Source organism: Carex rostrata, chromosome 7 (assembly GCF_964058835.1).
Source record: "Carex rostrata chromosome 7, lpCarRost1.2, whole genome shotgun sequence".
NCBI lineage: Eukaryota > Viridiplantae > Streptophyta > Magnoliopsida > Poales > Cyperaceae > Carex > Carex rostrata.
The window spans coordinates 7,897,370-7,916,775 of record NC_135924.1 but is presented as its reverse complement, the minus strand read 5'-3'; the positions used below and the strand labels follow the sequence as shown (position 1 = coordinate 7,916,775).

Sequence of the window (19,406 nt, the reverse complement as noted above, 5' to 3'; positions counted from 1 at the left end):
AAAAATAGACTTAAGAGAGAACAAATTGAAAAATGCAATTGCTGACCATAAAAGGTCCCCAAATTGTGCATGTAGCTAGGGTGTAACGTGCCAATTATCTACGTCTAAGATTTCCCATTTATTGGAATTTCTATACCTTTCTAATTATCTGTTGAATCTCATACATGTAAAAAGGAAAAATTACAGTGTGAATTACGTGCTGGCACACACCTGAAATGCACAAGACCTTGAATATAAAATTTCCTGTGCATATTTTGTAATGTATATCTGGCTTTTCTTCAACAGTTACTATATATATTTTTTTAATATTCTTCCTTCAAATAACTCCTCCTAAAGAGAGTAGATGTCAAAATTCAGACTACTCGTAATTGAAAATAAAAAAAATAAAAAAGTGAAGGATTTGCTTTCAATTTTCTATCATTCATCCCTGTCTTCATTTTCCCTTATTTTTGATACTAAAATCTGGTATTAGTTACATAATTGTGTCTCTATTTCTTACTTCATATTTGGGAGAACAAAGAAATTCAAAAGTAATTGATTATTTGTATCTTCTTGGTTCTTTCTCTCCCAGCATCGACCTTCCAACGGTTTGGTAGGTAACAGTTAGAGCAATGTTATTCTCCACAACTGCCACAGTGTTCAAGGTAATTGTTTTCTCTACTATTTCCAATACAACACTTTATAAACTGAGATTCATAAAAATATTTGAGGATTTGAAACACACACTACCAATTTCCATCTCTGTCGGGATTTTTTTTTTCACAACCTAGGAAAAGTACATCTTCACAATGCATTTTATACTGTGTTTTATTGCCTCCTGATTTTTGTTGCTGCAAAGTTCCACTGAATTTTTTTCCTGTTTTGCTTTACTAGGTTTTGATTTTCCTGTTTGCTTAGTTTGACTCTTACGATGTCAAAATGCACTAATTATTAGATTGCACAGTGATGATTTTAGTTTATATTGTTGCTGCCACTAAAGCACACTAATAATAATCCTTCTTTGATTTTGAAATCTTGAAAAAATAAAGGGAAAAATAAATTTTGTATCAGCTTTTCTATTCAGTTATCTGCTAAGGATTTACCAGTAAAGCGAAATGCATACCACTGGTATCCACTCGATATTTCATGCAATAGGCTTGATCTATGCTATGGGATTGGATTTTACAATTATTTAAAATCTATTTTGTAGTATTTGTTTGTGAAGAGCAATAATTGATTTCATTGGTTTTGTAGGGACATTGTTGTAGGAGTTGTGATTATTCAAGAGGTTGGTGATCTTTTGTTTGATCCATGGGCTTCTATTTTCCTCTCTATCTAACAGTATAATTAAAGGAAAATAATAGAGATTGTATATGCCTTCTAATGGTCCAGAGATGGAGAGAAACATAAACGATGGCAAAGAGAGCGGCAACATCAAATAGTCAGGATGAGTTTGTAAAGCATCAAGTTGTTTGATATTTCTTTTTAACTGGGCAATCAATATAATGCTAGATAATGTTAGATAATGTTAGATGCAATAACATTTATATGTAAATATTCTTTTAATATTTAGATATATGTGGCACCATCATATAGAAGAAGAAAAAATTATCTCCTGTATACGTCAACTTAAATTAAAAAAATAGTTGCGGCGGAGCTGCAACAACGATGCCACTAGTTGAATCCAAATTATCAATTTTACCGATTAATAATAAAGATTTATTTTCCCCAGTTTATTTTCCTCATTCATCTCTCAATCATTAATTATATGAGAGAACCATAACTTCCAGCACAAAAAGACAAAAGAAAATGTGTATCAGTCATTAATAATGTGGGGGACCACTTATATTTGAAAAACTTTACAACTGATGCGCATAAATATGTATACTTATACACGCAAGTATTAATATCTAATATAGTAAGTATTCATATTTTAGATATCAAGTATTTCTTTAAACAATCTTTCTTATCACATACTTATTTTTTTACACATTTTATGATTTTTTTAAAGTATTTTTTAAGTGTGTGATAAGAAATCATGATGAAGTATTTTTGAGTTGTCCGCCGCGCAAGTATTCATACTTGATATATTATATAGGAATATGCTAGCATGCTATGCATAACATAGAGCCCCTCCGTGCAACGGCTCGAATTTCGAGTTTTCAAAATCCTAACGGTCGATCCGAACCATTTATCTTGTTCTCCATAGTAATATGTGTTTGGAGACCAAATTTTACATTTTTTTGGAATTTTTTTACTATTTCTTTAGATTTATTGAAAATCGTTGTTTTTGTTATGGTCCAGATTTGCTGAAAACATCGATTTTCAATAAATCTAAAGAAATAGTAAAAAAATTCCAAAAAATGTAAAATTTGGTCTCCAAACACATATTAATATGGAGAACAAGATGAACAGTTCGGATCGACCGTTAGGATTTTGAAAACTCAAAATTCGAGCCATTGCACGGAGGGGCTCTATGCTATGCATAGCATGCTAGCATATTCCATATTATATATTAACACCTGCACGCATATTCATCCATATTTTCACGTGACAGTTGTAAAATCTATCCAATATTAGGTGGTTACCTAAATAGTTAGTGATCCCCCACTTAATTAGCAGTCCCACAAGTAATGCATTACGAGGTATGAATACTTGCTCAATAAGATATGAATACTTACACGACAATGTATGAATATTTGCATGACGAGGTATGAATACTTGCGCGATGGACAATCTGAAAGTATGTCATCATGGATCTTATTTGAAAGAGAAAATTACATAGAAAACGTCCATGATTTTAGATTTACAAATTTTCTCACAGATTGTCATAAATATTGATGAAATACTTGATATCTTAGGTATGAATACTTGATATATTATATATTAACACTTGTGCACATAGGTATCCATATTTGCACGCGTTAGTTATAAAATCTATTAAATATTAGGTGGTCTCCAAGTAATTAATGAAGTTCAGTTAATTAATCATCTCCAAGGAAATTGAGATCCCTAATCCAAAATCCCTTTATCTTCAAGTTTCTTTATAAAATCCAGAGTTCGTATTCAATAATTTCAATCCAGTTCATAACAGATTAAAGAAATTGCTAAAAAATGAAGCGCCTGGATGGTTCACGAGAGAATAAAAAAGAGAGGGAAGAGAAGATGGACTGGGATGGTTCGCTTTGCGCCTCTACTGACTACATCTTCCTCTATTCCGTCCATCTCTGCCAAAACCAAAGAATGGAACAATCGACTCGAGCAAACAGGACCTGTCTCTCTAGTCTTCTCATGCATGGCTCACTTTGCAAAACCATCTCTGTTTTTCCTCCCCATTAGCTTTGAGCGCCTCAACTTCCACCGAGATCATAGTATCACCAAACCTCTGTGAAAAACCTAACTCTGCTTCATCTCATATAGGTGTGAAACTCTCTGCACGTTACTTGTTCGATGAAATGTCTCAGATATAGTTTCACCTCTAATGTCTCCACTATTGCTTTTATGTATTGGGTTGTAAAGAAAGGAAATTTTGATTGGGCTTGGAGGTTGCAGAGTGAGATGAGGTGGAGGCAGTGCATTTATTGGGCTCTATTGAAGGTTTGCCATTGTTGGCGTACACACGGTGAGGAAGACATGTGTAAAGGAGTTGTTTATACACAGACTAGCACAGACCTCCTTTGCAGAACTTTATTTTCCGCGCCTAGTAAGTATACTATCTTGTTCTTACTAAATATCCGAATTAAACACCACATGAATATTTTTCATGCAAATTTTGGTTACATGTTATACATATTCATCGGTCATTTCCATGACTAGCAATAGAGCATCAGGGAATACCATTTATCCATACTGTAGATATTTATGTTAGAATGGAATACCAGAATTGGGACTTCATATCAGCTACCATTAATGCATGGTATGGTGATCTCAGGCCCCTAAAGAATGAACCTGCCTATTTGGGCCATCACATTATGGTTGGAGGGTGGATTAAATAATGAGAGGATCCTACCTGCACAATAAATCTAATAGCTAAAGCAGTTCCTTAGATTATGATCAAGACTAGTTCTTACAATTCCTTTGTAAAGAAATAGCCCATAAGCAAGCTTACAGTTTAAAAATTATTTTCTTGAAGAAAATGGAAGTACATGGTTTTACTTTGAACATCAAGTGCCCAAAGTAGTATATAGTGGCAATTTGGTATAAGAGGGCTATGCTTGGTAGAGGGATTTATCTTAACTTATCCCTCTACCAAAGACTTACAACTAGCCCAGGCCTCTGTTGATGGTTAATCAAGATCAGGTTGCTGAGGGGTTATGCCAAAACTTGGCTTAGAGTCAGGCCCACTGTCCGGTCTGGCCTTATAAAATAAATTAATGTTGTTGTTGTTGTTGTTGTTAGAGCAAGTAGGTTTTTTTTCTTACACATTATTTAATATTTATTACTTAATTTTAAGTAATTTTAATGTTGTGATATATTTGTATGGATTACATGTGGTAGTGGAGCAAATTATACGTTCTTTTTTTTAATTAAAGTTGAAATGCTCGAAAACATTTCCTACTTTTTGGTAGTATTCAATTTGGTATTTTAATGTATAGCCTTTAGTTAAAAAATAAAGTGAACAACCTTACTCAGGCAGAACTGTTGTGAGCCATGTATGCCTAATTTTTCAGGTCAGATGGCCTGGGTAGCGCGAGATGGGTCGAAGTTTTAAGGCAACAGGCCACCACCTAGCCAGGCCTATTGCCGTCCCCACTTAGACTATGGATCCCGACTATGGGATCCACAGCGAAACCTATATCAATCATCCTTGTATTTGTGGTCCCAAGCAAAAATCTTCAACAAATCTTCTAGGGAAAAACCTTACATTCATCAGCCAAGTATGATTTCAATCCTACGGCTCCAATGCGCTAATTTATTATGGGGAGTTTCATGCATACCCCTCAAAACCTTCAAAATTACGTATTTCCCCTCTAAAATCCATAATATCAGATTTGTCCTTCTAAATGTCAAAAACTCGTATATTTTCCCATTGTATTGTCTTTCCTATTAAAACACATTTTAAATTTATAAAGTACCCATTTTACCATTTATTAAAAAAAAACATATGTAGCATTTTTAAGAAAAATGTTAGTATGCTAATTGGTCAGTTTTCTAGGGCACGCGGGTCATTGCTCTACTTCTGATGCATACATAGTGATACTAAGTTTTAGAAGTAGAGAAATGACCCATTTGCCCTCGTAAACCAATTAATTAGGAGACTGACATTTTTTTAAAACATGGTACATATTTTTTATTTTTCTTAATAAAGGGTAAAATGGGTACTTGTTAAATTTAAAATGAGTTTTAATTGAAAAAAAATAAAATGAGTAAATTTTTTAGTTTTTGAAATTTAGAAGTGTAAATATGATATTATAAACTTTAGAGGGGGAAATACGCAAGGGGTATACATGAAATTCCCCCATTTATTAATTGCGACCTTTGGGTGAATTTTCTTTTTTTTTTCTTCTTGTGGGATACAGTTCTCCATATCTTCAAGCAATTAATTCTTGCTCCGTATTGTGACCAAATTCCTTCTTCCCTTAGCCTTTCTTCAGCTAGCACTTTATTCCGTCCTCGATTTGCAAATTCTAGATCTACAATATTTTCCTCCGAAAGAGCTTCTTCTCTTCCACAAGGTTGAATATAAAAATTTAGGTAATTTTTTTTTCCCTTGTTAAATTAAGATACTTTTGGTATAGATCGTGTATTGTTATATTTTTTTCAATAACTTTGATGAACTTCACTGCCCTATTTTATGTCATGTGCCTATTTCTATATTTGTAGTTATGTTACGAACAAAATCATTTAGATCTAACCATATTTGTTTGATATTTTTAACTAGTGATCTTGTTTCATTTAGATCTAATCATATATGGTTGATATTCTAAACTACAATTGTTAAGCGGAGCTCTTTTTCCATGATTTCACGGATCTAATAGACTTATTTAAATTATGTTCTTTTCCCCTTAATCTCATCAATTTGACTGTAATATCTTATTATTATTATTATTATTATTATTATTTTTGAGTTAGTTTTTACCAGATCTCACTGATTTAATGGCTTTATCTTAATGCTTGAGTTAATTTCAGTCTCGTCGATCTGATAGCCTAATTTTACTTTTGTATTTTTTTTGTTCCTAGACCCATTCTTATAGTAGCACAAAAATTTTCTAATAATCATTCCTATAGATTTCTTAGATCCTGATTATTTTGATAAGAAGACTTCTTCATTGATTCGATTGATGTCCTATTACTGTATTTTACAGATCTAATATAGTGCTCAGGTAAGAGTTTATAGCTTGTCTAGAGTTTCAGTTCTTTGCATGTGTATACAAATGATAGCATTACAAGGTCAACATACTTAATTGAATAAGCTGTGAGATTAAATAAGTAGTTACTTTGGAAACTTGTAGTTTGATATGAAGAATATATGATAAGTACATCAAGAAGATGAGTAAATGAATATGGTAATTTATATGGGAAGAAATAGCTTTTTTTTAGAAAACTTCCAAGTATTCTTATAGAATTGTTTTGATTCAAACAAAGTTGAGAGCTTGTATGAAAGCAGTGGCGGAGCCACTCTAAATTAATGGGGGTCAATTGACCCCCATTTTTTTTCAAAATTTGTATACTTATACCCTATGTTATATATAATTTAGAGTAAAAATGTTATAGGTAGTGTAAATTGACCCCCATAACTTAAAAGTCTGGCTCCGCTCCTATATGAAAGTATTGTAATTTTTTTTTAAAGTTGTACACGTGCTCTTTAAACTTGTTGATATAATAAAATTATCATGGAATTTTCGCATTGATTTATATTTGCTTTGTGTACCTTTATATGTTAATCTTTTGATTGAACTCCTTGGTCCTTTCTTTCCTTTCCTTTTTCTTTAAATTTTATTTTATTTTTTCTTTAAGGGCTAAGAATGCAATTATGTTTGATGTTTCTACACAGATAATCATTTTTCCAATATTAGTTGTTGCCAGAAATAAATATAGTGGTTCACAAGTAAATTACTTGAAGTAATCAGTAGACAATTTCAGTTAGCCAGCATCTTTTGTAGATGTTTTGAGAACAAATTGTTTATTTCAAACAAAATCAAGAGCTTTTATGGAAGTGGTGTAATATTTTGTTTGAGAAGTTATACATATACAATAAATATCATGAATCTTTTACATGGAGAAACATTATTTTGACTCTGGTGTAACCCTTGAGATGGTGATTTTCTAATTGAATGCTTTGGTTCCTTCCTTTTCTTAAATTTTGTTTAGATTTTCTAATGGCAGAAAACTCAAGTATGTATTTGCTGTTGCCAAAACTAAGTAGAGTAGCTTATAAGTAACAAGTAGAAGTTTATAGTTAGTCTGCATCTTTTAAGGCATAGAAGTCTAGTGGATTTGAGAATCAATTTTTTTAGTTCTCAGTATTATGTGTAAAAGAAGAAAAAGGAATTTACAGTGAAACATTTACAGTTGCCAATGAGTTTTGTAATGATTTTTGAAGTGGCCTAGTTGCATTGGCGGTGGTCATGTTCTATAATCTTTATCGAGCTTATAATGATCATGTTTTCCCAATATTTTATGGATCAAAGAAGAACTTCATCGCGTCTTTTATCTTTAGACGAAACCTACAACATTTTGTACTATATACATCAGTTTATAAGTAATGGTACTTTCATGAAATAACACATTTATTAAATTTTACATCAAGGTCTTTGTGGTACCTTGACTCGGGCCAATTCACTTCTATTAGTAATGGTACTATCATGAAATAACACATTTATTAAATTTTACATCAAGAAGGCTTTGTAGTACAACATTTGATATGGACTTCATTTACTTTGACATAAAAATTGTCGAGACAATTTATTGAGTAGAATTTTTCTTTGTATTAACACTTCTTTTGCAACATTGGTAGGAACATACTGAAAATGGAGAATGCTAGAAGGGTGCAAGGCTCAGGACAGGGAAAACCCAAATTGACAATTTCTGGGGTGAAACGATCACGTGAACGATCTCATGCTCCACCTGTTGCTGCTGCACCAAGCGGTGACCCTACCGATCCATCTCTACTTAAGTTACAAGCAGATCATAGATCAAAAAAGGTGATTGAAGGTGAGTTTCTGGATCCACTAACCACTCGTGAACACTTGGTAGCTCTACCATGGGATGACCGTTATGAACCATACGTCATTAGGGCCGGCCTTTATGGTGTCCACCAAATTGGGCACATACCCACAGATCATGCACTTGTCAGTGCACTTGTGGAGAGATGGCGCCAGGAGACGCACTCATTTCATTTTCCGGTTGGGGAGATGACAATTACACTACAAGATGTTGCTGTTCTATTAGGGTTGCGGGTTGATGGGGACGCACTTTGTGTCTCAACAAATCGTGATTGGTCGGATGTGGTGGAATCCATGCTCGGAAAAAGGGTAGATAAGACTACATTTCGGCCAAAAAGCAAAGTGGCCATTAATATTTCGTGGTTGCGTAATAATTTCTCTGAATGTGCCCCTTCAGCAGATAGGGTTACAGTGAAGCAGTATGCACGGGCATATTGCCTCATGCTTGTTGGCTCTCTTTTGTTCACTGATCATTCAGGGGACTCTATTTCTGCGATATACCTCCCACTTTTTGCTAATTTCGATAGAGCTGGTAGATATAGCTGGGCAAGTGGTGTGTTGGCATACTTATACAAAGAACTTTGTTTAGCAACCAAGCCAAAAAGGAAGCAGTTTGGCGGATCAATTTTGTTGTTGCAACTGTGGTCTTGGGAAAGGCTCCCAATGGGGCGTCCGAAGAATCGCAGAAATTTCGAAGAACCTCAACTTGGTGGCGAGGACTTAATTAGAAGACCTCCACTTGGTTATGGCTGGTCCAATTATCATACATTTGCGGGTCATGTGACTTGTAGGGTACAAGACTCGTATCGCCTGGAGATTGATGCCTTGAATGATGGAAAGGTAGTATGGCTCCCATATGAAAACAAAATGCATTTGCTTCCACCAATATGCTTAGAAAGTCCACATTTATGGAGAACAACGGCTCCGTTAATTCACTTCTGGATTGTTGAAATGTATAATCCTGGAAGAGTTGCACGGCAATTTGGCCGGTACCAACAAATTCCACCAGTCCTTCATGACACTGTCGCATCGCTTCATAAATTGATAAATGGCACTGGCAAGAATTGGCCCGAAGTACATCGCAAGTACTTGCTTTCTTGGAGAAATCGTGAGGGCAGGTGTTTGATTGACCAAAGACCATATGATCCATCCGAGCATGAGCAGTACATGAGATGGTTTTCTGGAGATTCTATTTTGTATCTCCAAAGTCCAGGTGGCGTGCCAAATACATACAGCTCGGTAAGATCCCTAAAACTCTCTTTCTTCTTACTCTTGCTTTCTTTGTCAGGAATTTAACTTTATCTCTACCTTGGAACTTTTATGATAGGCCAACAGTATCAGGCAGATTGCTGCAAGTATCGTGGAGAGATACAGAGAGGTGACTGATGAGGAGACGAGAGCATTTGCTCGTGGTTTGCTGCATCTCTGCAAGGAAGCTATCAAGGATCTACTTGAACCTATTGATGATGATATCTTTGCTTTCTTTGACAATAGACGGATCCAGCAGCAGCTTGTTAGGCCTGTGCATGGTGATGATCCGGGACCCTCAAGTCGTCCATCAAGAATGAGGGCAGAAGGTCCTGCAACTACTTAGGGTTGAAAAAATTAAAAAGAAAGATGTTTCGCTGTGTTGAATTTGTTATTTGTCAGTCCATTAAACTAATTAAGTGCCTTTGGATATTATCTGCTGTTTGTTGAACTTTTAGTTTGTGTGTGATATTCTGGATTTGTGGGGAATGAATCCCATATTGATGTAGGGTTGAATTCAGTATATGTAGACTTTCTTGGTTTGAAGTCTAGATTAATGATTTGAGACTTATTTTGGAATTCAAATGTTTTTGCAAATCTTAATTGCCATATCGTTAACTGCTCTTGTTCATTCCAGCATATATTACCAACAGCCTACAGGTGCAATGCAAAGAGCTATTACAACCCCTTGCTTGTAACCTAACCATTATTATCAGACAATTTGAATTGAGACAGCCTTTACAATTACAAGGCTATACCAATGTAGCCTAAATAGACAGCCATCTCTTTGCTGACATTCATGTTTTGCACATGTTGGGATGAGGTTTTGTTTGGATTTACATCAGTGATGTTAGCATTGCATGCTTCCTTTAGTTGGATAATAATTGAACTAATGGATCGCATCATATGTTGTATGCTAAATATCCAAATTGTTACATGCTTAAATGACCTCTCAAAATTTAGCGGCTTTAAAGAACTTTATTTAATAGAAGCAATGAGAGACTTAAGAAACTTTGTTGAAATCTTATTTAAATCTTTCTACTGAAATGGCGTTGGATTTATGATATGAGAACGTAATTTTCTTGATTGAATGTTAGAATTTGATGTTCTTGTGATTTGTGAATGAAGCTCTTGAGAATAGACACAAAGAATTAATGTTAGAAGAATGTTGCCAACTTTTCATACAAATAATATCGTCAGAAGTAAACATTTTCACACTTGTGTTCTAAAAAAATGAATATTCCTTCTTCCTCTCTCAAAAATAAATTCAACGAATAAATTATTTAGACTGTATCTTGTGTTACTCTAATTTGTTCCGAGGCATTAAAAGGTTTGTCTTCTAGTTTATTGTAGTAATTAATTAGATTCTGATATTAATCAATACATCGATGAATAATTAAATACAAGCAATAGAAAACCAAAAATATAACACTAGAAGAATCTTCCTAATCCCCTGAACAGTTGGTTTTTGCCTATAAAATTTTGAATAATTATAATCATCCCCACATGGCCACGCCTCTATCTTCTCATTTATTCCCACACTTTCATTAAAAGAAAATTGTATTATGATTCCCACTAATTATATGGTTTCCGTTTTCCAATTGCTACACTCGTCATCCGTTAACCTTCACAAGTATAAATACTTGCATGCGTAACTTGATATGACCATCCCTTTTCCAGCCCACAATGGTCCCCACGTCAACCTTCATCAAATGTAGTAGGGACCCCGCATCCTCGCATCAACCTTCCCCAATTGTTCATGCGTTAACTTTCTCTAACAAAAATAGTTGAGCACATAGGCATAAATACTCCAGTGCATAGGTATAAATACTTATAATACTTGATATTAATACTTTCATATGTCAACCAGTGTCATATGTAAAAAATACTTACATTCTTAGGTATAAATACTTTCGTGCATGAAGATTAATACTTTAGAAAAAAAAAAATCAGTTTCGAGCTTTTGTGGTCCTCAAAATAGTTATGGAAATTAAATATGAAAATAAATTGAGAGAGAGATGCAGAGATAATTATCATGATTCTAAAATTTTACACTGGACTGAAAACATTTTGACACTCTTCTCATAAAATATCCCCCACCTTCCCTCTATCAAAATGTGTATATCCAAAATGTTTCATAACATATCCAAATTTAACAATATGCTATTTAGATTAATTTTCATTCCCCAAGGGTCAACCGACACGTCAAGGAATCATAAGGTGAGGATGTGACTAAGCCGCCACCAACAGATACAAATGGCCGGCATATCGTTATTTTGCCAACAATGAGAAAGCACTCCATGAGTATCAGTTTGGATGACCGTATGGTGAAGTGGCACTGTGGCAGTTCTACCAAGGTAACTTGGATTTGCTTCCACCAGTTTGCAAGGCGAGTAGTGAATTGTGGAAAACTCGATCCATTTATGGATTGTGGATATCTACAATTAATCCTCATCGAATTCTACAACAATTCAACGTTTTTCACGTATACCGCCTCATATGAACGACTCTGACAAAGATCTTCATGCCACTCTGGCAGTATCTGGCATGATCTTTCAAAAAAAAAAAAAAGGCAAAGTCACAAAGATTTTCATGCCAAAATTAGGGGTGTCAATGGCACCCGTTTACCCTATCCGTATCGTATTCGATAAGATGGGTATGAGTAAGATTTTTTTTTCGTTAACTTATTGGGTATGGGTAAGGATTTTTTTTTTTTTAGATAAACGGATATGGGTACGGGTAAAGGTTATTTCGTACCCGTTGGGTAACGGGTAATTATATAAAATAAATTATATCATAAGAATAATATTATGCTAAACATTTTACTTTTTTATTTGAATGTTTTATTATTTAGTTAAGGAATTGAATTTGTTAGAAGAGATATTTGTGATTTTGATTTTCTTTTGCTTAATAAAAAAACTATTACTTAGAATTAATTGCATATCTATATTTTAATTTTATATTAGTAATTGTGATTGCTTTGATGGTTTATTTGAAAAATTAATAAAATTATTATATTATGCTAAACATTTCGCCCACTACCGTTTCGTTACCCACTAATCTTAACGGGTATGGGTAGGGTAGGATAAGACAAATTTTTAACGGGTACGAGTAAGATATGGGTAAGGTCAATTCTTAGTGGGTATGGGTGTGAAAATGGTTCCACCCTACCCGTATCGTACCCATTGACACCCCTAGCCAAAATGAATGGGGATGGTGACAACAGGCGTTTAATTTAAAATGGCGCAACTATAATAATATACCCTATCATCTATCATGTACGATTATTACATGCAATTGTTTTCTGGAGCTTTTGGGTTGCAACTTCTCCAACCGCCAAACAGGAGAGCTAAAGTTAGCCTGGTGCACTGTGACAGGACAGGACGTTAAGATACAATGGAGCAAAAAGAAAGAGGATGCGAGGATGAAATGTGGACCGATGTCATAGCACCAATCTACTTGGAAGCTGTGGTGAATTTTTGTGGTTCTGTTGAAGTATTATATCAATTGCTTTGACATTTCTTTAGTTGATGGGTTGCCTCAGGCACTTTATATCAACATTGACTAGATACATCTGAAAGCACAAGAATCAAATTACACCAACGTTTCCAGGTCCACCTAGCAAGCCTTTATTAGTTGTACCTAAGCAAAAGAGAAAAAAAAAACACCTATAAGATATTTTAATCAACTAATGTCATACAAGGACTTGAGCTGAGAAAGGAGTCTGGTTATTAATTTTACAGCTAGCAGGTTCTAACATTAAACAAATCAATATAAATTATAATTAAACTTATTAACGCAAGTTAGCTAGCTCCAACACCATTACCAAATGACCTAAAAAGCTACCGCATTTTTTTTTAAACCGGGGATACTGTAAAACCAGAACATATGAGCAATTGCCAAATCGCACTAGATCCAATAGGCATGGAAATGTGCCCATTTGATACACCGGTAAAATTGAAAGCCTTTGTAGTTTGTACTACGAGAATATAGTTTTAGGTAGTATCCTTCTATCCCTATCAGTGTTGCAAATAACGGTATGCGCTCGTCAGACGGACAAGGTACCACCAAGCAATTAATCGGGAATAATCGGCCGATTAGTCTGGAAAATCCATGATGGTTTGGTCGTTGCCACACTACTAATCGGCCGTATTTTACAACACTGATCCCTATATCTATATGTATGGTTGTGATGCCTACTATTTACGCTCCTAAAACCATAGTGGCTGTATAAACTAAGAAATAAACCTGAACTTACTTTTCCAGTGATGATTAATAATTACTTCCACAAAATGTGCTTAAAAAGCTCTCATACTGCAACCGCCAAAGGTCGCTTGCTCGCCTTTATTCCTTGTATGGCTGGAAAAGAAGTGTTAACACATAAGGGCTACTGAATACAAAATGTCTTCTTAAATAGTGAATATAGAGTAGTGCATTGCTTAATAAATTATACAGCACTAGAGATTTGTCAGTGGATAGATTTTGTTTGAGATGAGAGCTTGTAATTAGAGTTAGCTTTAGGATCTCTGTGTAAATAAACTTATTTTTTTATCAATATATTTGTTGGCGTTCTTGGCAACCATAAAAAAAATAGTGAATAATTTGCTTGGAAGACCTATTAATTTTATAAACAATTTGCCCTCTCTTTCCAAAATAAGTATAATAAGCACAGAAGTTTAAAAAAAAAAAAAAAAAAACTTTATGTTCAGTGCATCAGAGAAGAGATATATGATTAGCAATAATAATTGAAGTTTCAGTACTTCTGTGCAGATAAGAGAGCTTAAACTGAAATAATAACCCAAAAACAATGCAATTGGATATAAAAGGAAACACAAAATTCATGCCTGCAGCATAATCTGGAGCTCCAAACACTGCTGAACCAGCAACTAAAGCATTTGCTCCTGCTTCAATAACCTGCCATTGGGGAAAGTAGAAAATTATTTGATATAAATTTTGTTGACAAAAAGAAAAGATAATAAAGATGATTAAAAAAATCAGCATCAGCATTATTCTAAACAGCAGTCACAAGACAGATCAGAAAGCATTAGAAAAGTAGGGAGGTCAAATTGGGGGTAGACATGTGAGAATTGACAGAAGAAAATAGCTAATAGCAATGGTAATGTGCCATTCACAACAGGCAATGAATTGTAACAGGCAGATAAGTTTTTGGCTTTTTTCTAGTCCATACGCTTGTTTGCTTATTTTATCAGTACCTTTTGGCTTTAGTGCCAGTTAATACCAGTGTGACCTTTAAGTTAAATGCACTAAAAAGCTGAACTGAAGGATTGAATGCTGATAAGGGCATGTACCCCCTAGTATGGTAACAAAAATTAGGCTCCGCTGTAGTTGAAAAGTTGCAAAAAATATCAATAGGAATAAAAAGGTGCTTGCCACTGCCTGGTACATGTTACAGTATGGCCATCAGGTACAAAGGGTTGAACTAACCTTGTATGCATTCTTAGGCGTCACACCACCATCTACTTCAATCCATGGATTTACTCCCTGAAACAAAGCAATAAGAAAATGAATCACTAAAATAAGAACACTTGCATAGTATGACAAAGTCAAAAGCAGACCTTCTCAGCACATAATCTTCTCAACTCAGCAATTTTCTTGACTTGGCTCTCAATAAAGCTTTGACCCCCAAAACCAGGATTTACCGACATGATCAAAACCAAATCCACGACTGTGGGAAAAAATAAAACATGATCAGGATTCAGGTTGTTGATTGAAATTATAAACAAAACCCAAGAAATATTTCAGAGGTATGCTTACCATCAAGGACATATTCTATTGCAGTGAGTGGGGTACCAGGATTTAAAACAACTCCAGCCTTAGCACCTAAGCTTTTAATCTGACATAGCACAATACAATCACATTAAAGTTTGAAATAAATAAAAAATTAACCCTTAGATTGAGAAGTTTTAGCATTAGATGCTAAACTTAATCTTAATTTTAAGGTATAAGTATTTCAGGACTTCAACACATCCCCCATTAAGACTCATATACTATAGTCTACATTAACCATAAATCTAGAATGGCACGTATCATAAATCTAAGTTTGTATACAGCATTTACCAAATTTAAAAAAGAAAGAAAACTAAGTCCATACAAAAAAAGAGAGAAGAATTACTTGATTCACAGTCCGATGGAGATGGATGGTAGCTGATTGTTCACAGTGAACACTGACAATATCAGCACCTGCCTTAATAAAATCTGGGACCCGCTGCTCAGGCTCGACAATCATCTGTATTTTGATTCATGAATTTAGGTTTCATTTTATATGTCCTTGTAAAATTTAGAAGCATTCAAAAGCCTCTTCAATAGTGAAATATGCAGCATTCAAGTAATTACCACATATTTCAATAACCCAGAGGGTATTTAAATATGTTCCTGGTAGGAAAACATTCAAAATTTCTAAGGAAAATTTCCAAATATTCTAAGGATAACACTTTGCTTGATAAGGGCAGAATATCAGATACAGAACACATAAAAGGCACACACACTTAAACCTAACGATATCTTATGAGGTACCTCTTACAAAATCATACTCGACCAAAGAGGATCTCATTTACTAAATGCTCTAGTATCTTTTTTCTACAATGAAAACAAATTAAGCATACCAGATGCACATCCAGGGGTAAATCTGTAACTGGCCGCAAAGCATCAACCACTAGGGGCCCAATTGTAATATTTGGCACAAACCGACCATCCATTACATCTACATGTATCCAATCACATCCAGCCACCTCCACTGCTTTTACCTACAAAAATAAAAAATACCGAAGGTTAGTCGAGAACAGTTTAGTAACCAATCCATCTATTCTGTAAGTGATCAGACCATATGAGACAATATCCATCAGGAAAACTAAATTAATTATAAATTATGAACAAAAAGTACCAAAAAGTATATCAACAAAGGATACAAAATTGTGAGGAGTCTAAAAGGTATGGTCAGACTGGCATGGCACAGTATAAAACACGCATTTAACTCCAACAAAACCCCTATTCATCATGAAGTAAACAATAAAGATTTAGCTTTAACTTGATCAAGTTCAGCCTCATTTTAAAATGCAGTTTTCCATGAAGCACTAAACAATCCAACAAAACCAAATGAAAAAAGACGGCCAAAAGGTGGTCAACCCGCCATTAGTGCCACCCAGCCAGTAAATCAAAATTGTATCGATGCCAGAGACAGCTGATAAAAAATAAACAGTCCACCAAAGTAGTAGGAATAACAACATAGTAATATTTTTCTTTCTTAAAAGAAGAGAAATTAGTAAGCTAAAGGAATGAAAATAACACCATCAACACAAACACTAGTCAATAAATAAAAAAGTAATTTGTGAACAAAACATCAAAGGTAGAAACAAATAAACAATATGAAAATAAGTTGCTCCCACTAAACCAACCAGAAAAAACTAACAGGTAATGCTAATCATTGATCCTTATTACGTCATTAGATAATACTTAGTATGTAAGCTACACAAACCTGCTCGCCTAACTTGGAAAAGTTAGCAGAAAGGATTGAAGGAGACACGATAATGTCACTTTTAGAAAACTTGTCGACACGTGAAGCTTTCACAGTCATTTGGTATCTCCTCCTATCCATACAACAAAAAAATTTGATTTAAAATAAACTTGAAATGAGAATAAAGGGCACTCTTGCTAACTCATGTATAGGCACACCTAAATCAGTATTAGATACTTAGTCAATAATTAGAATCTCAATTCAGTACCACTATTGTCAGATACCTCTTTTAGGTTCCATAGTCCTTTTTTTTGTCTTGCTTGCAATTTGATTAGAAGCAGAGGGAAAAAAAATGAGGTAAATATGAGATAAAACTGAGGAAAAATAAGAAGACTTGGTTGCAATATGTGTGCTAATTTGGACTTAACTGCACAACTGAGACTGACACTTCATTGCAATATCCATGAATCAATAGGATTACTGGAAATACACAATTGAGTTGCATGGGAATCCAGCTAGCTACCAAGAACTTGAGGATCCATGCCAGCAAATCGAAAACACCAATTTAATTTTCCACAGGTCCACAAAGGCTACATGACAAATTGTGCCGGTACTGGAATTGACTGGTACAACAATTGTAATTCCAGCCAATTGAAAGGAGACTGAACTGAGTTTACCTAGCATGAACTGCTAAATGAATTACAAACTTGATATTTAAGAAATGATAGTCATTTAGCAATATAGTCCACTACTTCCATTACTACAGAGAAACAAGGTTTATTCCAGTAATCCACACATAAAAAACTTCACAAAGGCTTGAGAACAATAAAAACAAACAATTCCGAACTATATTTTTAATTATTACTGGATTTGCAAGAATAAAACTGATCACTCGACTTCGACTACAGTAGTAGGCTACCAGCTCAAGCTTTAATTTCCGGGTATACTTCAAATATTCAATCTAATTAATCGAATCAATAAAAAATAGACCCTATTGCGGCTTAATCCCCAAGAAAAAAACAGAGATAGCAAACAGACCTGATGGAATTGCGCCTGAGAAACCCTGAGCCGTGTGAAACGGCGAATCCAGTAGAACAAACCGAAGAAGCCATGCTCAGAGCTCTTTACAGAAATGGAGCCAAATGTATTTCAGGAGTCTGAGAGGTCAAATTTTAGACTTTTGAATCTACCGAGTAAAACGACAGAATGGGGAGTTGGGTAGGGTTGGGGAAGAAGCAGACCAGATCAGGCGCCAATTTCCATCCGCAAAAGCTTTGCTTGGTTATTATCCATCAATTGATACCTCTCCGTTTTCAATTTTAATGGAGATGCCCCATTTTATAATTATCTGCTAGTCAAACTGAAATCCGTATTCGTTTGCAGGGGTAGAATCAGGCGATTGTTTGCAAAATATCAGCAGTAATTAATAGGCCTAAGGGCTTTTCTTCTTCAAAAAATAATAATAAAACACCAGTAATCCAGATCATTTTAAACTAATCGCAGATCTACACCAATAATTATATTTTTTGTAACAAACAAAAAGATTGTCGCTGACAAAAAAAAACTGAGAATGCTATTTCAGGAACAGCTAAATGTTAAAAATTTAAAATCTAAGTGTTTATATTACTTTCATAAAAAGCAATACACACTCAGATTGCTTAAGAAAAACAAGATTAACATCTATATCATAACTAATTTAGTGGCTTGATATTTCATACAAAACGGCATTGTCCATATTGTGAAACAAAATTAATAATTTGAAGTTGTGATATGCGACCTTAGTGTGAATTATTGATGTTATAGTGTAATATAATGATAAAGCAAAAATTATAGGACATTTGACACTCATCCTAGTTTTATGTGTTGGCACTAAATATAAAAACAGAAACTACATTTAGCTTGAATAAGGCAATAATTTTTGTATGAGAGATGCAAAAATCGAGCATAATGGTCCCAGTTGAATATTAAAATGTGGAGGCAAGTTTTTTTTAACAAAAATAAAAAAATATACTATAATGCTATGCAGCAGATGAACTGCTTCAGATTTTAATTTTGAAACTTTAATGGACATATCCAAAATGCTTGGTGTAAATTACATAACAAATTTTGTTAAAAACCAAAATTGATACATTTTTATATTTCACTATTTTCGATAGATGAAAATCCATCTTTCTACATCTAGTTTAATTTCAAATTAAGTCATTTTGACACTCCGATGTACTAATAGATTAATTTTAAAAAATTTAATCTTTCAATAAAAATATAACAAATAGTTTCCAACAAAAAATTAAAATTAATATATATCATATCGGGTGGTTTGAATCAATCGATCAAAACACCAGCATTAAAATTTAAAACCTGAACATTAATCAATAGTGATATGCATGATTCGTAAGACTAACTAAAAAAACAAATGATTATAAGCTAGAATTGTACCAGGTAGAAAACCGGATGTCTCCATTCCGAAATAAATGCAGAAAAACATGGAATGGATCTTTCGTAACCGAAAAGGAGATGGGTGCACGAAACCTAACCCATGCCCA

General features: G+C 34.2%; 2 protein-coding genes across 5 annotated transcripts; one reads left to right on the top strand and one right to left on the bottom strand.

Moving 5' to 3' along the window:
* The first annotated feature begins 2,998 nt into the window (after nucleotides 1–2,998).
* LOC144557556 (serine/threonine-protein phosphatase 7 long form homolog) lies at nucleotides 2,999–9,983 on the top strand. 3 transcript variants are annotated; one of them, XM_078306141.1, is made up of 5 exons: nucleotides 2,999–3,682; nucleotides 4,650–4,856; nucleotides 5,563–5,673; nucleotides 7,937–9,383; nucleotides 9,472–9,983. In XM_078306141.1, exons 4-5 carry the CDS (start codon nucleotides 7,950–7,952, stop codon nucleotides 9,736–9,738), a joined length of 1,701 nt encoding a protein of 566 aa, XP_078162267.1. In that variant the 5' UTR covers nucleotides 2,999–3,682; nucleotides 4,650–4,856; nucleotides 5,563–5,673; nucleotides 7,937–7,949; the 3' UTR covers nucleotides 9,739–9,983. The 3 variants fall into 3 exon arrangements, with proteins under 3 accessions (XP_078162267.1, XP_078162268.1, XP_078162266.1); XM_078306142.1 differs by lacking the exon at nucleotides 5,563–5,673; XM_078306140.1 differs by having other exon boundaries at nucleotides 4,650–5,673.
* Nucleotides 9,984–12,868: 2,885 nt separating this feature from the next.
* RPE (D-ribulose-5-phosphate-3-epimerase) lies at nucleotides 12,869–18,198 on the bottom strand. Of its 2 annotated transcripts, none has more exons than XM_078306138.1 (10): nucleotides 17,902–18,198; nucleotides 16,885–16,996; nucleotides 16,016–16,156; nucleotides 15,526–15,639; nucleotides 15,168–15,246; nucleotides 14,969–15,078; nucleotides 14,838–14,894; nucleotides 14,237–14,306; nucleotides 13,651–13,751; nucleotides 12,869–13,034 (listed from the first exon to the last, which is right to left on the bottom strand). In XM_078306138.1, the coding sequence occupies exons 1-9, from the start codon at nucleotides 17,973–17,975 to the stop codon at nucleotides 13,702–13,704; spliced, it is 807 nt and encodes a 268-aa protein (XP_078162264.1). In that variant the 5' UTR covers nucleotides 17,976–18,198; the 3' UTR covers nucleotides 12,869–13,034; nucleotides 13,651–13,701. The 2 variants fall into 2 exon arrangements, with proteins under 2 accessions (XP_078162264.1, XP_078162265.1); XM_078306139.1 differs by having other exon boundaries at nucleotides 13,641–13,751; nucleotides 17,902–18,177.
* Between the last annotated feature and the right edge of the window lie 1,208 nt (nucleotides 18,199–19,406).

What these genes read in the sequence shown, in the direction of transcription:
- LOC144557556 (XM_078306142.1), top strand. Translation starts at nt 7,950, where the DNA reads ATGGAGAATGCTAGAAGGGTGCAAGGCTCAGGACAGGGAAAACCCAAA. An exon ending in TGCCAAATACATACAGCTCG is followed by an intron (nt 9,384 to 9,471) that starts GTAAGATCCCTA and finishes CTTTTATGATAG; the next exon opens with GCCAACAGTATCAGGCAGAT.
- RPE (XM_078306138.1), bottom strand. Translation starts at nt 17,975, where the DNA reads ATGGCTTCTTCGGTTTGTTCTACTGGATTCGCCGTTTCACACGGCTCA. An exon ending in AATAGAATATGTCCTTGATG is followed by an intron (nt 15,079 to 15,167) that starts GTAAGCATACCT and finishes TTTTTCCCACAG; the next exon opens with TCGTGGATTTGGTTTTGATC. An exon ending in GAAGATTATGTGCTGAGAAG is followed by an intron (nt 14,895 to 14,968) that starts GTCTGCTTTTGA and finishes GCTTTGTTTCAG; the next exon opens with GGAGTAAATCCATGGATTGA.